This window comes from Esox lucius, chromosome 6 (assembly GCF_011004845.1).
Source record: "Esox lucius isolate fEsoLuc1 chromosome 6, fEsoLuc1.pri, whole genome shotgun sequence".
NCBI classification, from domain to species: domain Eukaryota; kingdom Metazoa; phylum Chordata; class Actinopteri; order Esociformes; family Esocidae; genus Esox; species Esox lucius.
This window is the reverse complement of record NC_047574.1, coordinates 26740242-26765406: the sequence shown is the minus strand read 5'-3', so window position 1 is coordinate 26765406 and position 25165 is coordinate 26740242. Positions and strand designations below refer to the sequence as shown.

General features: G+C 42.4%; 2 protein-coding genes across 5 annotated transcripts in view; one reads left to right on the top strand and one right to left on the bottom strand.

Moving 5' to 3' along the window:
- Positions 1 to 6819: 6819 nt before the first annotated feature.
- On the top strand, positions 6820 to 9238 carry nkx6.2 (NK6 homeobox 2). Of its 2 annotated transcripts, none has more exons than XM_010870263.3 (3): positions 6820 to 7614; positions 7971 to 8143; positions 8424 to 9238. In XM_010870263.3, the coding sequence occupies exons 1-3, from the start codon at positions 7200 to 7202 to the stop codon at positions 8670 to 8672; spliced, it is 837 nt and encodes a 278-aa protein (XP_010868565.1). In that variant the 5' UTR covers positions 6820 to 7199; the 3' UTR covers positions 8673 to 9238. The 2 variants fall into 2 exon arrangements, with proteins under 2 accessions (XP_010868565.1, XP_010868564.1); XM_010870262.3 differs by having other exon boundaries at positions 7950 to 8143.
- Positions 9239 to 10583: 1345 nt separating this feature from the next.
- LOC105010721 (inositol polyphosphate-5-phosphatase A) overlaps positions 10584 to 25165 on the bottom strand; it is a 144371-nt gene continuing 129789 nt past the window's right edge. For 2 of the 3 annotated variants that reach the window (XM_010870259.5, XM_034292669.1), the window contains exons 13-16: positions 16840 to 16951; positions 13375 to 13443; positions 12494 to 12581; positions 10584 to 12240 (exon numbers count right to left, since the gene is read on the bottom strand). In XM_010870259.5, coding sequence (XP_010868561.1) covers positions 12501 to 12581; positions 13375 to 13443; positions 16840 to 16951 — 262 coding nt within the window. In that variant the 3' untranslated portion in view covers positions 10584 to 12240; positions 12494 to 12500. The remainder of the gene's footprint in view (positions 12241 to 12493; positions 12582 to 13374; positions 13444 to 16839; positions 16952 to 25165) is intronic. The other variant, XM_010870260.5, reaches the window with a different exon arrangement.

Sequence of the window (25165 nt, the reverse complement as noted above, 5' to 3'; positions counted from 1 at the left end):
AAGAAATATGTATCATATAACTCTTACTGGGTTTCATTTGTCTCTTGTATCTGTATAAGTATACAGTATTATCAATTTGACTGTAAAATTGATGGGACAGTCCAACCTCTTTATTGTTAAAGATTATGAGGTTGTGAAAGGTGGGAGGAAGTGGGAGATGGTGTGCCAGAACAGCAGTGGGTCAGAGTCAAACCTAGGCTCACACCTGTACTGTGTTGCAATGGCTTTGGAAACCCCAACATTATATACGTAATTACATTGGTGACCAGTTTGTAATAGCAAGGATGCACCTGGTGTATGGCTTACATACCTGAGCTAAGGGCTGTATCCAGGCAGTTTACATTGTTTAGTGCCTAAAAACAGCCCTTTACATTAAAGACTGGCCATAAACCAGGACTACACTGGCCTTGCATTTTGGATTTGTGGTTTGTGTAATTGCAAATATACCACGGTTATGCGCTGTGTCCACAATGCCAATGCAATTTAAGAGCTGTTCTGAGGCACAACGAATAGCATTGGCCTCAGAACAGGTTTTAGCCTTGATGCCTTTGGCCATATACCACACTCCTTCTGGCCTATTCATTAATTCTTAAGGTGGCACCCAAATGTATTCACCCCCTTGGACTTTTTTACATTGAAAATTTAAAATTAAAATAGATTTTATATTGCATTGGTTTTTGCCATGATCAACACATACATGTCCAAAACATCAAAGTGAAAAACGAAATCTGCAAATGATTCTAAATCAATTACAAATATTAAACAGAAAACAGTTGATTGCATAATTACCCACCGCCTTCACTATGACAAACCTAAATGAGCTGTCAATTGTCAATTAATTGTGCAATAAATTGTCTTTCATGTGAAATGCACTTGTCTCTGCAAGGTTTCTCAGTTGGTTAGTACAATTCCAATCAAAAACTACATTATGAAGATGAAGGAACATTCAATGCAAATACGGAAAGGGTTCTTCAAAATTACCAATAAGAGGTATGATATAGAAACATTTCCAAGGCATTGAATATCCCTAGAGCACAGTGAAGTCCATTATTAAGAAATGGAGAGAATATGGCACATCTGTGAATCTGTTTAGAACAGGATGTCCTCAAAAACTGAGCATCCTGACATGAAGGGCTTGGGTCACAGAGGCCACCAAGGAGTTATAGTCTTCTAGGGCTGAGCTGGGAGACACCCTGCATACCGGGTGCTTCACAACAGTGGCCTTTATGGAAGACTGGGGGGGGGGGGGAAATGCCATTGTTGCAAATCTCAACTACAGTTTTCCTGAAGGCTCATAGGAGTCTCTGAGATTGGTTGGAAGAAAGTATTATGGTCTGTTGAAACCAAAATAGAGCTTTTGGCCTCCATACTAAACGCTAGGTTTGGCGCAAGATTAACACTGCTTATTATCTTGAGAGCACCATCTCTACCGTGAAGCATAGTGGTGACAGCATCATGCTATAGAAACGTTTCTCTGTGTCAGGAACTTGTGATGGATGCAGCAGTAGTCCAGAGAAGTCCAGGAAGAAAACCTGCTGAAGTCTGCAAGAGACTTGGGACTTGGAAGAAGATTTCTCTTCCAGTAGAACAATGACGCCAAACAAACAGCCAAAACCATATTTGAGTGGCTTAAAAACTAAATGATCAATGTCCTGGAGTGGTCCAGTTAAAGTGAGACCTCGAAACAATTGGGAATATGAGGAAATAGTTTAAAACTGATGGTCAAGTTCCCCATCCAAGTAGGCAGACCTTGATGAATTTTGAACAGACCATTGCTATGTCCAGATGTGCAAAGCTGGTAGAGACTTACGGCTGTAATGCTGCCAAAAGTGCCTTGTATACAGAGGATGAATACTTATGCAATCACATATTTTCTCTCATTTAGAAAAAAAGTGTAGATTTTATTTATCACTTTGACATGATCAAATTTGTTGTGTTCTAATTAAATCAATTTTGATTTCATGTTGTAAAACAATAAAATGTGGAAAAGTCCATGGGGGTGAATAGTTTTGAGAGCCACTGCAAATGACCTTGTCCTCAGATAACCCTTTAATTTAATTTAATTCAGTATAACCTTTGAGCCAGATCAAAACCGAAATACACTTAGTGAAAATTATTGGTAATTAATGACAGGGTGTGCTTTGTTACTACTGTTCTTGCCTGTTCCCAGTCTATTCATTAAACTTGGTATGTTGATTTGAAGGTACTATTATTATGTACTCTGTAAAAGGGTGTGTAGAAAGGTAACCTTTTAGTATGGGTTATTAACATAGAAATATACAGGTGACTTTAAAATGACAAAATATTTATTGTGAAGTGGAACAAGACAATGTGCCGCTATCTCCAAATACTGATGCAGCAAGTATACCTTTTATATAAATTATAAAAATGGCAAAGATATAGGCCTACATTAAAACGAACGTTAGCATTAGAGCTTAGATAGGTTACAGACGGACCTAACTGAGATTGGACCCAACTGAGATAATTTTTTTATTTATCTGTTTAAAAATCGAATAGAAACTCCAGACATGTAAACAGCAAACATTTGGAATCGCCACAACTCTTTGGTCCGTTGTTACTACTAACTGATAATAATCCAACTTTGATAGGCTATAAACAAACTGATTAAGGTAAGATTTTTCAAGCATCTCTGACTTCATATAGAATATATTTTTCCTTTTCTGCTGCGTTAAACACCATTGTTAACGTTGGTTCACTGCCCCTTGAAAGCAACAATTAGTTAGGGCCTAGTAATTGCAATTGATTGACAACAATTGAAAACGTTGATGCTGTGAACAATAGCCAAGTTTTAGTGTGCAGACTGACTGATTTTTTCTTTTTATCATCTTAATGCTTTTGGAACTAAAGATTTTAAATTTCCAGAAAAGCTCCATAAAATGTATAAGAATAATTCGATTTGGAATAATTTAAATATTTAGGCTGAGGTTGCTTTAATCAACCATTGTGCAACCATTTACTACAGTTGCTAATACCATTACTACTGCAGTAACTACAACTATAATATTGCTAATGACAGGGGTTGAGGAAACTACATAAAATGAAGGCTAATTGACGTTCATTTATGCAAGGATTACTCGGAATTGAATCAGCCCTTTAAAGTGGAGCAAGCACTCCAACTGTTCTTACTAAATGTCACTGTAAAGTTTACACCTAGGCAAGCCTATATCTAGTATCATCTATCATCTTCAAAACCATCCCTGAGTCTAGGCTATAGCGAGTTTTTAAATGTAACGCGAATGTCCACGCTACGTGAAGTGTATTCACATTAAACTATGCAGATGTCGGCTTCGAAATAACGTTTACATTTCAATCCCTCTACAGCACATTCATTCCATCTGAAACTTTCGCATTGCAGACTACGGTCTAGTATGGTTAATAGGCCCACCGCCAATTCCACCGTATTTAGCCACACAACCGTTACAACCTATCCGAAATATAGACTCGGATTCAATCAAACACGCCATACTGTAGCAGCGTTTGTGCGGTGTCTTTATTTACAACGTTCATGGTGTGGACAATTTCTATGTTCTTAAAAGTTAAACCATAACTGTAAGGTGGGTCGCCCAGGTCGCTTAGTTGCCCAAAGGACAGTCTACGGTCTGACTTTAGAGCCAGTATAGCGACAACGAAATGCAACTCACTTCTGGGATTTCCTGTGTGCATTTTAGATAAATAATACAATATATATTAACATAAGTTAGTAAATAGATGGGTTTCATATCAAACCAAAATATTGCAGGTATTTTCTCAAATTTGGATTTGAACTCAATATGAGTCTTATTCAGTTAGCCAGAGCAAGAAGCTGTTACTGTTCACATTGGTTACCTGTTTAAAATAGCAGAAGGCACGTCGGATATTTGTGGTATAACTTGTGGCCAATAACACTGTACCAAGTTTAGGGCTGTATCCAGGCACTCTACCTTGCATTGTCAATATGAAGAGTCGGCCCACATCGCTTAGATATACCATGGGGTTTGGCGGTATACCCCAAAAATCCCGTAGCGGTGGACAAGTAGACCGGGCCTGCATCAAATCTCATCAGGCCTTGTTGATTTAACTTTAAGTAGCCTGGCAAACAAAACATAAAATGCTTGCAAAATAAGGACAAATTAGGTAGGCTAATTAAATTGAGACGTTGATTGAAATAAACCGAGGAGGGAGAGACAGTTTGGCAAAATAATACAGAATCAGCTGATGGCTACCATGCTCTGTTTTGCACAGATCTGTATAGGAGTAACATGTTCTTATTTCAACAAGACCTATTTTGTGACTAAAATGATGTACATGTCTACCTTGTGTGCTGTGTGTTAAGTGGATGGTCGGGGGCCTATTTTTTATTTGAGCTTTCATTCTACTGTATAGAAATTATCCTTGATGAAGTAGGAAAAAAACTCCGTGACGTCCACTAGGGGGCTCTTCGAAACTATAGTCTGGGAGTTGTGCCTGTGAATAATTTTTTGTCAAGATGTTTAGTTCAATTTTACAGTTTACGCCCCCCACAAACATTTGAAACCTTCATAAAATGTATTTATTAAATATTAAACAATTTTAACAGTCAATTTGCTTAATTGTATTTGTAATTATAATTAAACTGCCTTTTTTTAATTAAATGCAAGTCGATAGGTACACTTATGCATAACTGTTACCCTTGCCGATGGAAACAATGGTCGATGATTTGTGTTGATGATAATGTTGTTCATGAAGATAATAAGAAATTATAATAAATATATTTATGTAACACCTTTGATTATTGGAATATAAATACTTACAATTAGAACAACTAAATGCATTTACAAGGTCGTAATGTGCTACATCATTTAGAATTTATTTACGCTGGAGGCGAGCGTGTATAAATATTTTATATACGCTGTCTATAATAGCTTAGAAAAAAAAATACATAAATAAAAACATCTTGTTATTACTGAAAAATATTATACTGCTAAGTCTCAAGTCATAGCCTACATATACAGCCTGAGACTATATTAAATTGCTTATTACAAAGTGGTAAAAAAAATAGTGGCACTGAGAATACTTTCAAAAATTAGGTTAATGAAAATTGTAAAACATTTGTTAACATAAAGGAATTAGAAATTTGAACGAATGTATAGATCTATTTTGTCATTATGACATGTAAATGTGTAAATACTTGGCTTAACTACTTGGTTAAGGATTATTCATCACAAGGAAGTGATTATTTCATAATTGTTTTTTAAAGAGTTACTAATTTGTGTTTGTTACATTATTCATTGTGAAACAGCAATTATTCAGTGGTGGTAGATTGTTTTGCCATATTCAAACGGGGGCGGTGTGTTACATTTTCTGAAGAATGTGAAAACAAACTAGCGTCCCTAACGATTGTTTCATCACCAGCTATTACTAATAATTATATAAATAAACATATTTTCAATGGAATTATATTAACTCCGGAGAGTATAGTTTAAAAATTATGACAATGAACAAACATTTGGAATACAATTCTGGTATTATTAATCTTTTAAGCTATAACAAATTCCAATAAGTCAGAAAGTGTAGTCTAGTTTTATCTCTTTCCACACCGAATTCGGGGGCCTATTGAATTGTGTTACTCTAAACTAAGTAAATAAATGGGAAAACCTTTACTTTTCCAAACCTAAAAACGTGTCTCTCTGCAATTAAATGTCCAAAGTGCATTGTAAAATAATTTCAAATGCGAATGTGGCCATATTTCAGTCAAACAAAAATCCCACATCTCCATAAAATATTAACATTGTGGCTTGAACCAACACACAATTTGATGACGTCTCGAGCAACGCGCTTTTGTCAGTCCAGTTGCCATCGCATGATGAAAGTAAGGAGGTGGATTATTTGAGTAATTAAAAAAAACGCATAAGTCTATGCTGTTTCACGGTTTAGTTGTAAAATATTACTTAGGCTAGGCTAACTGGCAAATGTAGAATACATTGGTGTATCGGTTCATCTGACCAGACACTTTTCTGTTGAGTAGGGCTAGGTCAAGTGATAATATCTTTAAGACTCACATATCAACTCCATTAGTTTGCCTAGACCCACTGGAAATAGATATACAATAACACATGAAACAAAGGCAATTGTTATTTTAAACGGATAGGCTACATATCTAGACATATATATGTAAATATATATTTCTTTATTTTATGTTTTTACATTAAATATCGAACCCCAAATAACAGTACAGCGAAATAAATCCACTATGAATTTTGACTTTTAAGTCGTACTATTTGCCAATAGTAAAAAAGCAATCTATCTGAAAGTTTAAAATAGCTGCAAATAAACATCCATTGCTGTGTTACGTTATTTCATCTTGCTCTGAAATAGGTTCGATTAACCGTTTTCTAAAATATGTGTGTGTATATATATATAAAATACTTAGTCCATTTGTTATACATTCACTACCTACACGTAAGACATGCTTTCAGTAAATACTGGACGTGTCTTCTAGAAACGCTTGTGAACTGCAACCTGCTTCAAATCAACAAGAAAACACCATAGCCTGCAGTATAGTTGTATTGAGTTTAATGTACTTACATTGTCATCGGTAACAGGTTATAAAATAAATTCATCTTTTTGTCAAATCTTGAAACAATGAATTCTACAGTACAGTGCATCATTAATAGTAGCACAATAAGATGTTGATAGAGTGTGGCTTTGTCCAGGAAACGCACATGCAAAGTAACCGAGTGTGTTCCCTCCAATCACAGAGCGCTCTCACTGAACATTATCCAATGGGAAATATGCGCATGCAGGTGGCTGCGCAGTTATCAGTGCATCCCGCTTCACTCACACCATAGCTTGAGTCAATTTACGAAGAAAGCCGACCCTTATGGTCACCATCAAAACCACAAAAAACATCATCAGATCCTTCGACTTCCGAGTGGATTCAAGTTGTGGACGCATGCTGCAAACTCACTATTGACAGTCAGAACCGGAGCAATTTTCGAGCGAACTCTCGTCCGACAACTCAAGATACAACTTATTTCCTAAACTGAAGAAGTGTTTGTTTTCTGAAGTTTCAACCTTGATTTGCTGCGGTATCCAGGATATACTTCAGACGCTCTTGTAGTGGTCTTTGCTTATCGACCAATTCAGCACCTTTCTATTTGTTCCTTTCCTCTGTGTGTTATTATTTTTACTCGAAAAAATTTGGCGGTTCATGCTCTCAAATGTTAGCTGTTGGGCAGATGGATGCTAACCGGCAGAGTGCTTTCGTTCTAGGCAGTACACCGCTGGCAGCATTGCACAATATGACAGAAATGAAGACGTCTTTATTCCCCTACACATTGCAGAACCATTCAGGCTTCAAGGCACCTTCTTTAACTAATTTGAACTCACAACTTGCACTCGGGACACCACATGGAATTAGCGATATATTGGGCAGACCTATCAACTCAGCTGGACAGCTGCTCTCGGGCTTTCCCAGGATAAATGGCTTGGCCACCACCGCAGGAATGTACTTTAACCCAGCGGCCGTTTCTCGGTACCCTAAGCCCCTGACCGAGCTCCCGGGGAGAGCACCCATATTCTGGCCTGGAGTGATGCAGAGCTCCCCTTGGAGGGATCCTCGAGTACCCTGTCCTGGTAAGTTAGAAATCTGTTTGTGTCAAGTGTAAAATGTTTACCCTTATACATTTCTTTTTTTTATATTGACTCCTCTTGATTTTATTTACCTTTTCTAATGCAGACATTGAGAATTGCCTAATTGTTTCTTTTTATTCTTGTAACTTACATTTTAATAAATACACAACTAATTCGATAAAGTATATATTTACATTGGTCGCTTTTTATGTTCATATGATAAACGTGTAATCCTGGCTATAATAAGTCAACAAAGTCTCCAGGAGAAACGTGGTGACAACTGTTTGCAACTGATTTTGAAATACTAATCACTGTTGTGTTTACATATTTTTGACTAGACTCTTCAATCTTTTTTGTAGCTCAAGCAAATATGATGCTCGACAAGGATGGCAAGAAAAAACACTCCAGGCCAACTTTTTCTGGACAGCAAATTTTTGCTTTGGAGAAAACCTTTGAACAGACGAAATACCTTGCTGGCCCAGAGAGAGCACGACTGGCTTACTCTTTAGGAATGACTGAAAGTCAAGTCAAGGTATATATCATAACTTGAGTACTCTATGAACATACATTACCATGTAGTGAGGCATGATTTGTATATGGTAATTGTTAATATTGATAGGATCTGGCAGTTGTGTTATAGTGCCGTTATACGTTATTATTCTTAACTGGCCTATTGTTATTATTGTTGCCCTTACTATCAACATTATTGGGATTTGCCTACTACGTTGTCATTGTAATGTTTTATATTGAAATAATTACTGTCGGCATGGTTAAGATTAGGTATTAAGTGTCGTTATTATTGCTTCCAATAGGTATGGTTTCAAAACCGGAGGACCAAATGGCGGAAGAGACACGCAGCGGAAATGGCAACAGCTAAAAAGAAACATGACTCTGAAACGGAGAAAATGAAAGAAAGCTCGGACAACGAGGACGATGATGAGTACAACAAACCTCTGGACCCAAATTCAGATGACGAAAAAATCACGAGACTTCTGAAAAAACACAAGGCTACAAATCTTTCCTTGATCAGTCCATGCAGCAATAGCTCGGACACCTTGTGATAACATGGACCACTTGTCGAGAAGAGACTCAAATACTCCATGATGCTTCTAAAGCTAATTTAACCAGGGTATAAATTGTTCAAAGGAGAGAAAGGGCGATCGGTGATGTGAATGATTTATGTTGTACAGACGAAAATGTAAGTGAGATGTATATATTTTTTACTGAGTAAGTTATGTTAGGTATTAAACCAGTGTAAACAAGACATGGCAACCATTCTGGAAATCCTGATGAAAAGTATAGCCTATACCTTCTCAATATTATTACTTTTGTTATATATTGCAGAATAGCCTAATGCCGTCCCTTTGTCCACCTTTTACCATTCTAAATCCAGTACAGGTAGGCCTACACAATGTAAAAATGCAAATGTTGTAAATTATAATGTAAAAAGCTTGTGTTAACGATCTCAACTCAGTTTTCTTTTAATCATTTGAAGGAATTTGTTTTACCATATAAAACAAAAATAGAGAAAACTTGACCATCGTTTATGTTGAAATAAGAGAGTATTATTGCTTCCGCGAAGAAGGAAGAAAAACACTTTGTATTATGAATAAATTATTTAACAAGCTTTTGTTTTTTTGATATGGCATTTTCTTTTTTAACAGTTTTTTTTTTAAACCCTGAAGTTTATTTCCCGAATTACATTAGGACAGACACAAATACTGAGAAATGCGGGTCTGTGTGTATTTTCATTACAATACCTTGCAATAACGCTGTTTGCTTTATCTTTCCAAGACATTCTATCTTGGGTTTTGGATCTAATTAAGCGTTTACAAGGACCTCTTGTAAATACGTCAGGAAATTCTTTAATTGCGTTGAATATTATAATGTACTCCTCGTATAAGTTACATAATGATTAGGTTAATATAGGCTACCTAGGGGTTGTTAACTTGTGCGATAGGGAAACGTAGGCTACTCAATATAACAGTTGTTATTTTTAAACATTGCCCTGTTTTTTGTTTTATTTTTTACCGCGTTTGGTGGTGTTGACCAGGCCTAGAAATGTTAATACACATTTGTTACTTGGCATATTTATTAGGTTAAATAGGTCTAAACTATCTACTTTTATTTAATTTGCTTTAAATGGTAACGAGTTACTTGGGTTAAAGCTTCGATCCATTTAATATCCACAAATCCTGAAAAATGATACAGGTGCATGGAAGCGTTGCTGGATATGATGTTGAACATTGAGCCTAGGTGTTTTCACTTTAAAACGGATATACTAGTTTAAACAGGGTTTCCAGACTAGTTTTTCTCGAAGGATTCAAGTCTGTTAGATTGCAAACGTCTAAAATTGGTCACTTTTTTGATGGTTTGTTTGTATTTTGTGCTATTAAGAATTCATTCAGACATTTACCAACGCAATTTGACAGGACTATCCTACAGCGTGTGACATTTAAAATCCCAATGATATTTTTAGATATATTGCCACATTGCCGTAATTCATCCATGGTGGATTTTGTATGAATTTCAGATCACTTTTACCACGTTTCATTATTGCCCCATTACATTTATTAGTTATTCGATTGAACTGGTACCAAGTTGAAACAGAATTTGGCAACATTTCAAGAATTCGGCCATTCATTTTTCTGTAGGTCTATTATGGGGCCGGGTTATCTGCAGTAATTCTAGAGGGTAGGCCAATTGCTGCCTATTTACGGAATTGGAGATTTAATTAGTCTGCATGGTTTAATTTTATGTGACCATGAACGTAATACGGGGAGTATTCATTCATCTTTATACAACTTTCATCCCGTATGTACACTAACCCCAGTAAGACAGTGGACACTGGGCATGCTCACAGTTTAAAATATTAGGAAAAACTAATACTTTTGGCCTACTCAACAGCACCATGTGTGGCACAGATTCAATGCTTAAGTGATAGATGCGGTAGAATGATAACAAAACACCCATTGAGTTCTAATGGTTTTATTGCTTGCGAACCGCATAACCAACACTAGAGGCCACGCGGTCCATGGGGTAGAATATAATCTCTATCTGCTGAAAGGAGTGAACAAACTGCGGCTTCTCTTATCACGTGACCAGCGGGAAAAACAAGTTTTGCCAAGGAACCAAATGACACTGTCAAGACAACATAAATTCTGCCGCAGGCACAAAATCATTTCCACTTGCTGTGATTTAGATGGAAAAAAAAATCAAGGCTCAATCTAACGGCTTCACACAGTCTGTGAACTCTGTAGTGTAGTAAATTAAATCAATAAAAGGAAACGTTTGCATTTCATCAACAGCCTCCCCTAATCGCTGTTTAATGCTCTAACGAGCGATGAGAGGAAATTATTTGCAATACAGTGAAGGCTGTTGAAGGCTACATATAAAATCAAAAAGCAATTCTTCCTGGTCTTTCCAGCCTTTAGCGTTTTTTTTAACCATATATAATTAAAACCTTTATCTACAAGTTGGACTTAAGTCGTTTATGTTAACGCACACATTTCCGTGAACAATACTTGGGCACCATAACGCCGTAAAAAAATGTAATACCCAAGCCTATCTAAAAAAAAAAAAAAAAAAATCCATCACATTCAGAACCATAATATTATTACATAGAAATAAGTTAGAATAAGAATAGGCCTAATAAGGAAATAATGTGAGACTGCTAGATATGAAACAATATCTTATATAGTTGTATGGTCCATGGCACTGCTTAAAACATTCTTGGATAAGCTATACGAATCATGTAGGCTGAAATGTTTTTATTTAATTATTCTTGCTTGTAATGATAGATTCAAACGTCATGTAATGATGGATTTAAATGTCATGGCAGACGGAACTCCCAAGCAGCCATATGATGTCATATGATTCAGCATAACAAGTTTGGTAAGAATGATAAATTATCTCTTTAAAAAGTACAATATATAAAATGAGATTCAGCTGTGAGGCATGGCAGTGTGTTATGCACACAAGTCAGCAACGATGAATCAAAAACAACCCAAAAAACAAAACCAAAAAAATATACAAATCATTGTAATTAACTGAAAATGTCTATCTATTCTAAACAGTGGGACCGCAAAGTTTGGTCAGAAGAGAAGAGAACAACACTAATACCATCAACAACTTTATGTTATACTGTACAAATAAACCTAACAATATAGATATACAACTTTTTGCATTGCACTTTTTAAAAACATCTTACATACTGTATGGAAGTAGCTTCTATGTAGAGGCATACCTAAAATTACAAATATGGTATCTAAAATAATGTAGTAAGACTGATTTCTATTAGAGTTTTGGCAGCAAGGCTGTGTCATGGAAAATAGTTGTCTGTCCTTTTTCTGGGGTAATGGGCTGCCAGGCGATGGTAAGGTCAGTGAAGTGTGTCCCATCTCAGACGTGTCTTGGGTTGAGTGAAAAAACAACAGCTTGTATGGATGAGGTGTTAGAAAACGACTGCAACTGCTCAGCACTGCTGAACAGGGTGTATAGGTTCTTCAGTGTGTGTGTGTGTGTGTGTGTGTGTGTGTGTGTGTGTGTCTGTGCCCGGTGTCTGACTCTTGGTTCTTATCATGGAGGCGCTTCAAGCAGATATCTTGTCAACCCTTTGGCACCATTTCCCTGGCAAAATGAAGAAACCACAAAGACTAGGATAAGAACACATAATATCAGACCATATATTACATCAAGAATGCTATGCTAAAATAATCAAGGAAACCAAAGCATTTATGTAACAATAATTATGAAATAGTAATAATACTAAATAATGCCATTAATAGTATTAACAATAATACAAATGACCATATTAAAATGGTCAACAGCACAAAGCAATAAAACAGTAATTTATTAATAATAATAAAGAAAAAATATTTACCACGACATCACTGCACGTTACAACACTTGTGCTTATTTGCATTAGGTTTACCTGCCCCGGCTGTTAATCGAAAGAACAGGTAGACAGGCTGCCGGGCAGACAGAGGGACACAGAAAGTTGGTTAAAAATTGTTACACATATCCAGTTAGCAACACGGCAGCCCTGAAGAGCCTGCACAAGGTTAGCAGGCCGACACGAGGTTAAAGCTTCCGCGCACACACATCCCTTTACCATCCATGAAACACAGCACAAACTCACACGCCGGGAAGGCGCATACGTTTTCTCATTTGTGTGAACTACATTGGACATTTCTTGAACATAGCGGAGCGTGATTTTAGCAGCTGTGTGTGGTTCTTGGCCTAGGTCTGGCAGGGTTTCTCTCAGTGCCCAGGTCAGCTCACATACACACACTACTGTCCGGTCCTCAGTAAGTAATGATGAGAGACTGTCAGGACTTTGGGCTTTAAGGCGCCTCACTCTCAGTCAGCTGCTGTCTGACACTGCTGACTGGAGAGAGTATGTTAAATACTATCTGTAAAGTCAGCATGACACAAGAGCTTCTGATAACAATATGACTGTTCGCAGCCAGATGACATTTTTTTATAGGCACATGAAGAATATGTTCACAAACTATTAAAGGAGTAGGTCAACAGAGTAACGGTTTCTGGTTATGATAAGCTAACGTAGCTGTAATGATGTTATGTAAAACAATAATCAGGGACTATAAAGAATTGGATTAATTGAAAATGAATGGAAGAACAAACATTAAGTTCTATTAACTTTATTAGAACAAGGAAACATCTTTCACCGACAAATCACAACATGCAAATCCACACTCCGACAGACAGACATCCAGAAGTGGGCTAAGCCTTAGAAGTTACCTTGTGGTCCCCCATGCAGACATTGGCCCCTATATTGTCATAGACCAAGGTCTTCTCCTCATTTTCAGGCTGAAAAAGCAGACCCACGAAACCAGACATTAAAACAATGATGAGTAGTACAAATATTTAAAAGTAGAACAAACAGAACTGAGAGATAAAACAGATCTCCCATTGTGCTAAATCGTTTCTTTCATTGGCATTTGGAGGCCAGAAATATGTGATTGTGCTTAAATGTAACAACTGTATTTAATAAAATTCTTATCTTAAACATGATGCAAGGTGTAGGTAAACATGTTCCTGAAGAAACCTACCCCTGCTTTCTTTAGAGCTAACCACACAGGGTTTGAATGGAGTTAAATAAACCTTTATAGACTCAATATTACACCTTTTATCTGAAGATTGAATTGAGTGTGTGGAGGAAATCAGTTTGCCAGGACCATATTTACCTCCCAAACAAATGTGCTCATTCAGTCCATGAATGAATCATGTTTCCATATCTCGCACAAAGGACGTGTCAAACGCATGAGTCTCAGGCCTAGAGGATAATAAATCATATTTCTCTGCCAGAACTAAAGACTTTTTAAACAGTCTGAGAGCTGTCGGCTGTGACTGGGTGAACAGCACCGCCACTTGAGAGGAAACAAAGAGAGAATGGACCATGAACCTAAATCCAAATTAACTTCAAACCTATCCTGCTGGTCTAAGGTCACCGGTGCGCTGGCATGCACCCTCCAGTAGACACCTCCCTCGACTTTTTGGAGGGGACTCACTCTAGCACCCCCCCCCCCCACCCTCGGAGCCTGGGATACATTCATCATGGACAGACTTGATCATTTACAAAGGCAGCATAAAATGGTGGATTTTTCGGTCTGCATAATCTTTGGACAGATAAACAAATTACCGGGGCCCTTCGGCAGAAACGAAGCACTCGCTCCGCTGAGCATTCATTACCGCGGTTCAACCCTTCGGCACTGTGCTGCGCAGGCGGCAGGCAACCTTTGGCGTGTTAGGGCTCGGCAAGCAGAAAATAACATGATGGCGAGTTAACCGACCGTGCCATGATAGATGACGCCACGTGGATGCCTGTTTACAGGCCCATGTCTCAACAATCTGTAACGGAGCCTCGGAGTGACTGAGAAAGAGAGAGTATGTGTGTGTGTGTGTGCACAGTGCATCATCAGCCAATCTGTGAACACTTTTACGTTAGGAGAGGGGCTGTTATAAGCCATTAACCTAAAATGTAGTATTGACTAATTACAGACAAAATGTACAGACAAAATGTCATTTGGCTGGAATTTTTTTTAATAGAGATATAAACTAAGGACAAGAGCAAATATATGCATAATCTATATGTTAAGACTCAGTATATGAAAGGAATCTTTCTCATGGAATCCTTGTCATTTCTTCAGGACAAAGGTAATAATACTTCACTTTAAAATTTCGTGGGGCTCAGAGATGCGTGTACTTCCAATGCTGAGAGCAAATGTACTGGTCTGTTATCCTGAAGAATACTTCAGAACTGAAGAGGCTGTGGTGGATGGGATTCTCTGGGAGTGGTCAGTAAAGTGTCCAGTTAAGACAGCATCTGATCGTTTGATGAACATTTGGTTCCTGCTGAACATCGGCCATACCATTACTAATATTTGTTACTTATCACCCTTATAAACTGGGTGGTTTAAATCGTGAATGCTGATTGGCTGGTAGATGTGTCATAAGACCGTATACCACTTTTATTAGATCACATCACTTTTTACTATTCTAATCAGGTTGGCAACTGTTTTTTAAGAGCAATAAGGCATTTCAAGTTTCTGATATTTTGCCAATATACTGCGGCTAAATGCTGTGTCAGGGCACTCCATAATGTGTCGTGCCTTAGAACAGCTCTCAGCCATGTTGTTTTGAGAGCCAGATTGGAAATGTTGCCATGATACCGGGGGTACCAGTCCAACTCTTATGATCAATGCCATGGGATCTTCAGAAATTACGGAGAGTCAGGACCAGGACCTGATTGTAAACACTTCAGGGGGGACACTGAGAACATACTAAGGGCTTAAGAGAACAAAACTAAAAAGTTTCCATTATCCAACCAAAGGCTACACATCTCAAGGTCCACCTTGCTCTCCGAACCTAACAGCCAGATGGGAACAGAGGAAAGGTCTGGAACAAAGTTGAGGGGCAGGCGTTGCAGAATAGTCCTATTATTTAGCAAATGACAGCCTGGGAGACTAAACAGGTGCTGATTGAGAATTTAGCCTCTGGTAGATTTGGGCGGGGTGTTGGGCCAATGTGCTGGGCTCTAAGAACGAGCAGACAGAGGGAGCACAAGATCTCCAGCTTTATAGAGCCGTTCAGGCCCAATGGCACTCTATAAGACCTGGGATATATATACTGTCTGTGTGGACACTGGGCTTAAGTCTCCGTATGAATATTCACAAATAGCACATCCCTCCATCTGTGAAGCTGGCAGAGCCGTGAGTAGGGAGAGAGAGATGAAATGAGAGGGGAGGGAGGGAGATGAAGTGAGAGTGACATGACGGGTGGAAGAAAGAGGGGAGAGGAAGAGGTTGAGTGGGATGAAATAGAAACCATAGCCCAGAGGTGTGGAGCTAGCCCCTAATGACCATCCACAGGTCTATATTAGGCAGGGCTGGCCTCCACACTAATATGTATTTAAGCTGGTTGAACCCATCTTTTAAGCACCACCATGCAATACAATTTATTTAAATAGTCTTATATTAACGACAAAAAGTTGGAGGGTAAGACTAAATGGGATTTGTTATACCACGTAGCGGGTGTCAGATTAATAAAATAAAATGAAATAATTAAGAGGTAAGAGAACCTGCTAAAATGCTTCTATTTTGGCTTGTGGTGGCCCGTGGCAGTTGAACAAGCATATGCGGCATATTGTCTATGAGCCAGACCTTAAAACGTCTGTTGACAGGCTCTCATGGGTCATGTCTCAGTGGTGTATGTAAAGGTCTACATTCCTGGTGTTAGAACATGTCACACTAGTGTAACAACAGGAGCTGTGTGAGTTACCACTCTTTCTTCCATCACTGCATCACATTTCTCCCCACAGGTATTTTACCTGAACGACAATGTCAAGTTATCGTTCAAATAACCATTCAAATCATACTTCATTGGATAGCTTGGATAATAACATTGCCTTTCAAATAATATATAACCAGTTTTGACCATTGATGTTAGAAAGTTGGTAGTTTAGCCACAGACTTCCATACAGGGAGACAGCTATGTTTTTGGATTATAACTTTAGTGACAGAGGTGCCAAATTGCAGAGAAATAGCTAAAATGGGGTTTAATAATTTTTTTAGACACATGGCCATCAAATAATGCACACACTATCCCTACAGAATACTTCCTAAAGTATGGTTAACAAACATTGATGCCTAACAAATGTTAGTTCTCAGGCCATATATTCAAGGTCATAAACAATGCTAAACTCACCTTTAAGACTAGGTCTTTAGCTGTGGCAGACATGAGGATACGGTCACACCAGGCAGGGCATCTAGTGACCATATACTGCTTTCCCTGACTGCTGTCTTCACTGTACGGATAACTGTGGAAACAAACCCAGACGACACGCATCAGTTACAGTGACCTCCAAAAGTAGTATGGTTTTCAAGGCTCCATATTACGGCTCTGTATTCCAGCACTTCCCACCAATTAAAGAAATTACATCATGACTGTTGGGGTTAAAGTGCAGACCATCAACTTTAATTTGAGGCCATTTTCATCCATTTCGGTTTAACAATATAAATGTAATAATTTCATGAAAAGTACTCAATATTGTACATGATGTTGATCTGCCAAAATATCTTTGGCATCCTGAAGCTGGAGGATACCTATGGGCAATAGGTATATGCTGTAATTTCAAATGAAAGCTGTCTGCATTTGAACACCATAGTATTGTATCATTTAAAAACGAAAGTCCAGGTATACAGGAGTACAAAAAACAGATTCACTGCACATACACACAATTTAACAATTTCCATGAAAATCCAGAAAAACGATCAAGAGGTTTATGCAGTGGAAAAACTAGAAATCCCAAAAACAATTATTAGTTTTCAGCAAAGGAGTTTACATTTGGCAAACTGAGTTTCTGTGTTTAGGGCTAGCGTACGAAGAGGTAGAAAATGAAATCCAAGAGTCAGATACACAGCTTTGATTTCTGGAAATAATCTTTTGAATAAACACACATGGATGGCTCAATCAGAGGGAGCAGCCCTGCCAACTGTCCAGAGTCTGAATCTCTCACTCTTTGGAAGGAGCTGAGTGGAGCAGACACTGATGGGGAGTGAGGGAGGGAGGAGGGGAGGGAGGAGGGGGTATGAAGGGAAAGAGCAGAGAGAGAGAGAGAGAGAGAGAGAGAGAGAGAGAGAGAGAGAGAGAGAGACAGTGAGTAAAACAAAGAGATAGAGATTCAGTTTCAATGCATTCTCTCTCGGAGCCATACAGCCACATCCCTATGCAGCCATCAGAAACAGATTAGGGTTGTGGCAAACGGCCAAGCGAGATTGGACAACAGGAGGAACGATCGGATGATTTAAGTGGCCCAGCCCCGATGGGGAGCCCATCAAGCCGATGTGGATTTACATTGTTGAGAATTCAATTTGGCCCACCAGCTCATCAAACTGCCTCAGATTTACACGCCACCAATCCAATTTGTTTTGTGAAGCTCATCAGGATACGGATTGTCTTTACAAACTGTAATACCAATTAAATGTGCTCCATCAGTGCCGTGGCCGAACACGGCACGCCTCAGTGTGCCTGGGGCCACCACTAAACGGCAAGGAGCAATAACCGCAGCCACCTCAAACCACTCTTCAAAGACGGAATGGTATAGACGGAATTGCATGCAACACTGTAAACATCACGTGCAATTACGTTCCTGTGTGTTTTTACAGGCACATGCCTTCACGACTTCCTGTGTGCGTGCGAACAAGTTCCCGCGTGTGTTCATCCGTACATACAGGTTGCGCCGTAATGCGATGACTAGTGGACCATGCATGCGTCCGACCCCTGCGACCTTTCTCGGTATTGGCCAATCAGTCAGTCAGATGGCTCCGTATGTCCGAAGGAGAGGGCTGCTGATCACATCTGTTCCCCCTGTCAGCGCACATCACCGGGACGCGTTCCCCCTAACCGGCGGCCGGCTGCTAGGACACGCTCAGGCAGCCCCCTCGGGCCAACCAGTCACGCTGCGCCCCTGGAGGGCCCGCCTTAGGCCGTCACATGGCAGCCGGGCCGGGAGACCAACTGGACAAACAGTGGCCTGGTAAACACACCCAGACGCACGGACAAAGCTCCGGGACAGCTGCCACTGCAGGCTTGTACCATGGTGACCAGAGGGGCAGTGGGCCGGCCGACAGGGGCGGGAACGGGGAAACGGGGGGGTCCGCATCCGGCCAGACCCCACCCCCCGGCACCCCCCAACCCCCCGCTGGGTGAACAAACAGATCCGTGGAGGCCTCCATACAGGCCTCCCAGCTTCCAATTAGCATTAATGGCACTTAGAGCACGTGGAAATGTGGGCAGGGTTTGATATGCTAAAGAAGGGATGAAGGAGGGATCCACAGGACCGAGTCTTTCTGAGAGGACGGGCGGAATAGGAGGAAGGCAACAGACAAACGGAGAGGAGAGGGATGAAGAGGGCTCAGACGTGAGGGAGAGCAGTCATCAAACAGGCACAGGATCAAGCAGTCTTCAGGGGTGGTCCAGTCCACACACTCCACAAAGCCAATACAGCCCACGCACTTCATGCAGCCCACGCACTCCACGCAGCCCTCCACGCAGCCCACGCACTTCATGCAGCCCACGCACTCCACGCAGCCCTCCACGCAGCCCACACACTCCACGCAGCCCACACACTCCACGCAGCCCACACACTCCACGCAGCCCACACACTCCACGCAGCCCACACACTCCACGCAGCCCACACACTCCACGCAGCCCACACACTCCACGCAGCCCACACACTCCACACAGCGGCCCTGAGTGACTCTGTCTGCTCTATTGGAAAGGTAATATAACAATATCTGCCTCACAGGAAACGGCTGGGGATCACTGTCTTTGGCAACAAGACCACATCACTCATAGAATGATATGGTCGTATAAGGTGCTTAAGGACACTCAACGACGGCGACTAAATGATATCTTGATGTCGGCGGGCGGAGCACTCTCGCCATCCACCCCCCCCCCCACACACACCCTCCAATGGCTCCGGTCAAGATAACAGGTACTAATGCAACGGCAAACAACGGAGTGGCGGCTTTGGGGAGTGCTGGGTGATTAATGTGTCCGATTAGCACGCTCACAAACTTATCTGAAAGCAAACGGGGCAAGTGGGCGTGCGGGCCGGAGCCAGTCAGCTCCCAGCGGGACCCGGTGGCCTGCAGAAAGACTAATTACACTAATTAATGGGTCCGAGCTGATAAACTCAACAATCAACCACCTGTTTGTGTATGTGTGTGTGTGCGTGGGACAGTTTGCCATGCTTGTTTGTGAGACCGGAAGCCAGCCAGCCAGCCCGCCAGTCACTCACACACACACACAGTTGGCCAACTGTCTGTCCCTCAGGCAGGCAGCTGGCTCAGCCATATAGATTGTTTCTATGTTTCGCACATGTGCAGTGACTAATGCTTTGTGAATAAACTGTACGTTTAAGCATTCAAAAAGGTGGTTATTAGGAGCAATGCCCCAGGGTCCAAACATCAGACCACAGTAAGGGATGAGGGAAAGCACAGGAAATGGCCTGGTAACATTTGATGGGAAGGTCACAGACTTCTACACGGGGACTTTCACGTAATTCTAACACGTCTCACAAAACCGCCAGCCTTAATCTTCACATAGGGATTAATGTTTGACTATTTGCTGTGACATCACTTGTGGGTTTTTTCCAGTGCCAAATGCTTGTCAGTCCTATGTGCAGGAGCAGTACTGAGTATCAGGAAGACTTAGGACCCAGTGTTATTGGAGGTGTTCCAATATTTTCAGCAACTGCTCTAGTTCTGGTGTGCTGGGACACCAAGACGTTTTGCACTTCTGCAACTATTCTACCGGCACCAAACCAGCTCAATCAAGCCCATTGTGTTAAAAATAAATTAAAATAGTATTAGGAACCCAGGTAAGTTATCAGTCAGCCTCACCGTTCAGCAAGAAAGTGGATGTTGACCAGGTCCGTTTGTGTCCCTAGATTGCAGTCCCACAGAGTCCTGCCCCACATATCCAGGCCAAATGCCGATATCTTGTTCGACATAATGACAAATAAGTGACAAGCCAAACACTGGCCCATTGAGTGTGGCTGTATTTAACAAGGGCAATATAAACTTGTGAATATAGGCAGGGCAGGGAGCCAGCAATAAGAGCGGTAACAGTATTAATGACTCAAGACCAGAGGTCAGGAGTGGCGTCATGGCGATAAGATCACATGACGCAAAGTGACGGGATCTACAACAACACAGTGATTGGTTGAGCTGTCCTTTCTTTTCCCAGGGAAACACAATGAAATGATTCACCCCTACAGCACAGCCATACTGTATAAATGTAACCATTCTCAAGTGACAGAGACTAGCAGCATTTTTGTATGTATTCAAACTACTTATGTATTCAAACTATTTCTGAGCAGAAAGGGCTACAGGAGTTTGTTAGAACAGTAACACCCATTATGCTTTTCATGGAATTTCTTTTTACAATTAGATTTTTGTAATTTAATACCCACAGCAACCACTTCACATTCACCCAAGAAAATAAAAATGAATGATCTTTATTTTTAAGGTTAAAGCCACTGGCTGCAAAAGTGGCGCTGTTGAGCCAAAAAGGTCCCCGAAAATATTTGTGTACCATTTGTACTATCCACTATCAAACATCCAGTCCAAAATGGACCAGATGTGCAAAGGTTCCAGTATGTCTTTAAGGAGGGTCTCATAAAAAAATCTAATTACAAAAAACTTTTTGGGGAATATTATTTAGCAATAGTAATTAGCAATTCAAAATGTAAATTTTTTCCCATCTCTGTCAGTGGAGCCTAGTCCAAATGATGGCCAGGAATGGGAACGTCGGAAAAATCTCCATTCACAAAGACCACCCACACAAACTGCTATCAATAAAACTGAATGTTTGCTCCACCGTTCAGGGTTGGGGAGCTCTCCGAAACAACATTGGCTCAACACAAACATGGTGTCAAATGCCACAGGTTGCTCAGGGGTTGTATGTGTGTTCACATGGTGTGTGTGGGGGTGTGTGTGTGTGTTGGACAGGCTGCTACACTTCACCCAAGCCCTTCTGTATCAGTAAAGAGCTCCATCTTAACTGTAGCCCCCACTTCACTCTTCACGAAGTCTTAAACATCTATTTAACCCTGACTGTACCAGAGGCATTTAAACAAAGGCTCCCTCTCATCCAAAGGACGCATCGGTGCAGGAAGGCAGAGCGCCGACGCGGCCATCACCACACCCTTGTGTCCAGTGGAGCACCAGCAGTTAGAGCGACAGATGTGTCCAGCTGATGAGAACGTTCCCATCTCCTCTGCACTCCAGCGAATAATAACGTCTGTGTGCACGAGTGTGTCCGAGGATGTCTCCCGGCTTCTCTCTCGTAGCGCTCGGCGAAACAGTAATGAGCGGACATCTGTGGCACTCCATAAATGTCACGCGCCTCCGCCCGAGCACAGGAGAATCTTTCAGAGGAGTTGAGGAGGATAGAACAAGAACGCTCCTTCACTTGGCATTGCCCCGGCCGTTGGACGCGCACACGCCCACGTTAGTGACCTCACTCTGAAGAAGCCTAGGGGTGGCGTTTTTGTGTCTTCCTCATTCTGAATGGAGAGTAGGAGACTCGGTGTGCCTAAGTGTTTCCAAATGACATCACTGGCACACCTACAAATTCCACCATTCAACTAGTAAATGTCCCACTCAATTCTTGTTTCCAGTTGAAACATGTCAGTCTTTCCTGACGAGGCAGAGAGCAGGGCATCTGGACCTCCAGAACATTCCTTCACTACATTCTTTAAACTCCTGCACTGTAAATGCAGCGCCTTTTGCGGGGGGACGGATGCAAATGTGGTTCCATGGGTGCTCCCAGCTTACTGTGAAACACCAGTGGGCAACGAGACAACCCTTTTTCTGCACTCTGGTCCTCCTGCCCCTGACCTGTCTAGACTTGGCAAACACAGAGGCATGGGACTGGAGCCATTCTTTGGAGCTCAAGCACCTCCCCCTCTGTCCCTCTTACCCCCCCCCATTCGGTCTGGTGGACCTGTACACTGATGGAGTCAGAACCCAGTCAGTTAGATGTCAGAGCCCATTCAGAGTAACCTGGTTAAAGCGGGAAGAATGTCTTCCCCGTACTCTCTCATTGTTCACAGAGTTTCTCTCCGCCCTGGGTTTATATTAAATTTTTGCATCGATCTTAAACCAAGAAAAAGAGCAAAGAAATCCAATAACAAGCAGTCCTAAAAGCCTTCTCCTAAACCAATCAAAATACAAGAATACTGTAAGAAACACAGCCTTCTTATGCGTTTTAAAGGAGATTACCTTAGTTATGCTATTCCACCAAATAGAATTAGAAAAAAAACAAAGTTACAAAGTTTTCAGAAAACCATTCAGCTATTCTTTGTATCTTTGGGGCTGTGTTGTTGTTTGCTAGAAAGACAGTTGTAACCTTTTCATTGTTTGCTCAGAAGAGTGTGAATGGAACAGACGGCACGCTCCCCACTTTCATCCTAAGTGATCGGTATCCAATTGATAAACTCTGAAAAAATAGACTATGGAACAGATATTGCTTGTTAACAGTGTGTGTGTGCGTGTCCGTGAGTGTGTGCGCGAGTGAGTGTGTGTGGGGGATTCCCCTCAGCCTACCAGAGTAGGGCAGCCGGCTGGCACCAGGTACAACCCTCGCGGGCTGCAGCCAAATTCCACACCCGGGCGACCGAGTGCTTAGACAAGTCGGGGCCAACCTTGACAGACTACTTCTTGAAGGTGAGCGATGGGAATTCACAGGTTGTAGGCCGGAGCGCGAGAACGTATGGGAAAGACCCCTAAAAAAACACACAGAGTGGCAATGACGGCATTTCGTTGGGCTTTTACTGCAGCCTGGCGTCTTTCTATTTTCACAACCTCAAATATACAGCTGCAGCGCCCGTGTTTGAAAAAGCATCTAAAGCAGGACCGCTGATCTGGGATCGTGTCCCTAAGATCCCTGCAATCTTGCTCATGATGATCTTATAACGCTAAACTGATCCTCTATCAGATATTGAAGAGAAAAAAATGAATTCCGAGTTTGAATCTTCATTCAGGAGGATACTGTCCTAAAATACAGCAACGACTGGGCCACGGTCATCCACCCGACGACTGGGCCACGGTCATCCACCCGACGACTGGGCCACGGTCATCCACCCGACGACTGGGCCACGGTCATCCACCCGACGACTGGGCCACGGTCAGCCACCCGACCACAGAGCCACGGTCAGCCACCCGACCACAGAGCCACGGTCATCCACCCGACGACTGGGCCACGGTCATCCACCCGACGACTGGGCCACGGTCAGCCACCCGACCACAGGGCCACGGTCAGCCACCCGACCACGGTCATCCACCCGACGACTGGGCCACGGTCATCCACCCGACGACTGGGCCACGGTCATCCACCCGACCACAGGGCCACGGTCATCCACCCGACGACTGGGCCACGGTCATCCACCCGACCACAGGGCCACGGTCATCCACCCGACGACTGGGCCACGGTCATCCACCCGACGACTGGGCCACGGTCATCCACCCGACGACTGGGCCACGGTCATCCACCCGACGACTGGGCCACGGTCATCCACCCGACCACAGGGCCACGGTCAGCCACCCGACCACAGTCATCCACCCGACGACTGGGCCACGGTCATCCACCCGACGACTGGGCCACGGTCATCCACCCGACGACTGGGCCACGGTCATCCACCCGACGACTGGGCCACGGTCATCCACCCGACGACTGGGCCACGGTCATCCACCCGACGACTGGGCCACGGTCATCCACCCGACCACAGGGCCACGGTCATCCACCCGACGACTGGGCCACGGTCATCCACCCGACGACTGGGCCACGGTCATCCACCCGACCACGGGGCCACGGTCATCCACCCGACCACAGAGCCACGGTCATCCACCCGACGACTGGGCCACGGTCATCCACCCGACGACTGGGCCACGGTCAGCCACCCGACGACTGGGCCACGGTCAGCCACCCGACGACTGGGCCACGGTCAGCCACCCGACGACTGGGCCACGGTCAGCCACCCGACGACTGGGCCACGGTCATCCACCCGACCACAGGGCCACGGTCAGCCACCCGACCACAGTCATCCACCCGACGACTGGGCCACGGTCATCCACCCGACGACTGGGCCACGGTCATCCACCCGACGACTGGGCCACGGTCATCCACCCGACGACTGGGCCACGGTCATCCACCCGACGACTGGGCCACGGTCATCCACCCGACGACTGGGCCACGGTCAGCCACTCGACTTCACCAGTGTACATGCCTTAAGCCACAACATGCAGGATTCATTTATATATTAAAGACGACTGGCAAATATTGATTTGTAGACAGAATCCAGGCCAGTGCGCGGGAGTGTGTATATGTGTCTTCGGGGAGGGGGGCTCCGATGGCCTGTGTTAAGGGGAGGAATAACCCCACAGATGGTGAGGGGCTGGTCCGAAGCAGGCTATGTGACGGAGAACAATCATTGAGTGCTTGATTGCTCATGGAGCACGGGGCA

What these genes read in the sequence shown, in the direction of transcription:
- nkx6.2 (XM_010870262.3), top strand. Translation starts at nt 7,200, where the DNA reads ATGTTAGCTGTTGGGCAGATGGATGCTAACCGGCAGAGTGCTTTCGTT. An exon ending in TCCTCGAGTACCCTGTCCTG is followed by an intron (nt 7,615 to 7,949) that starts GTAAGTTAGAAA and finishes ATTTTTGACTAG; the next exon opens with ACTCTTCAATCTTTTTTGTA. An exon ending in TGACTGAAAGTCAAGTCAAG is followed by an intron (nt 8,144 to 8,423) that starts GTATATATCATA and finishes TGCTTCCAATAG; the next exon opens with GTATGGTTTCAAAACCGGAG.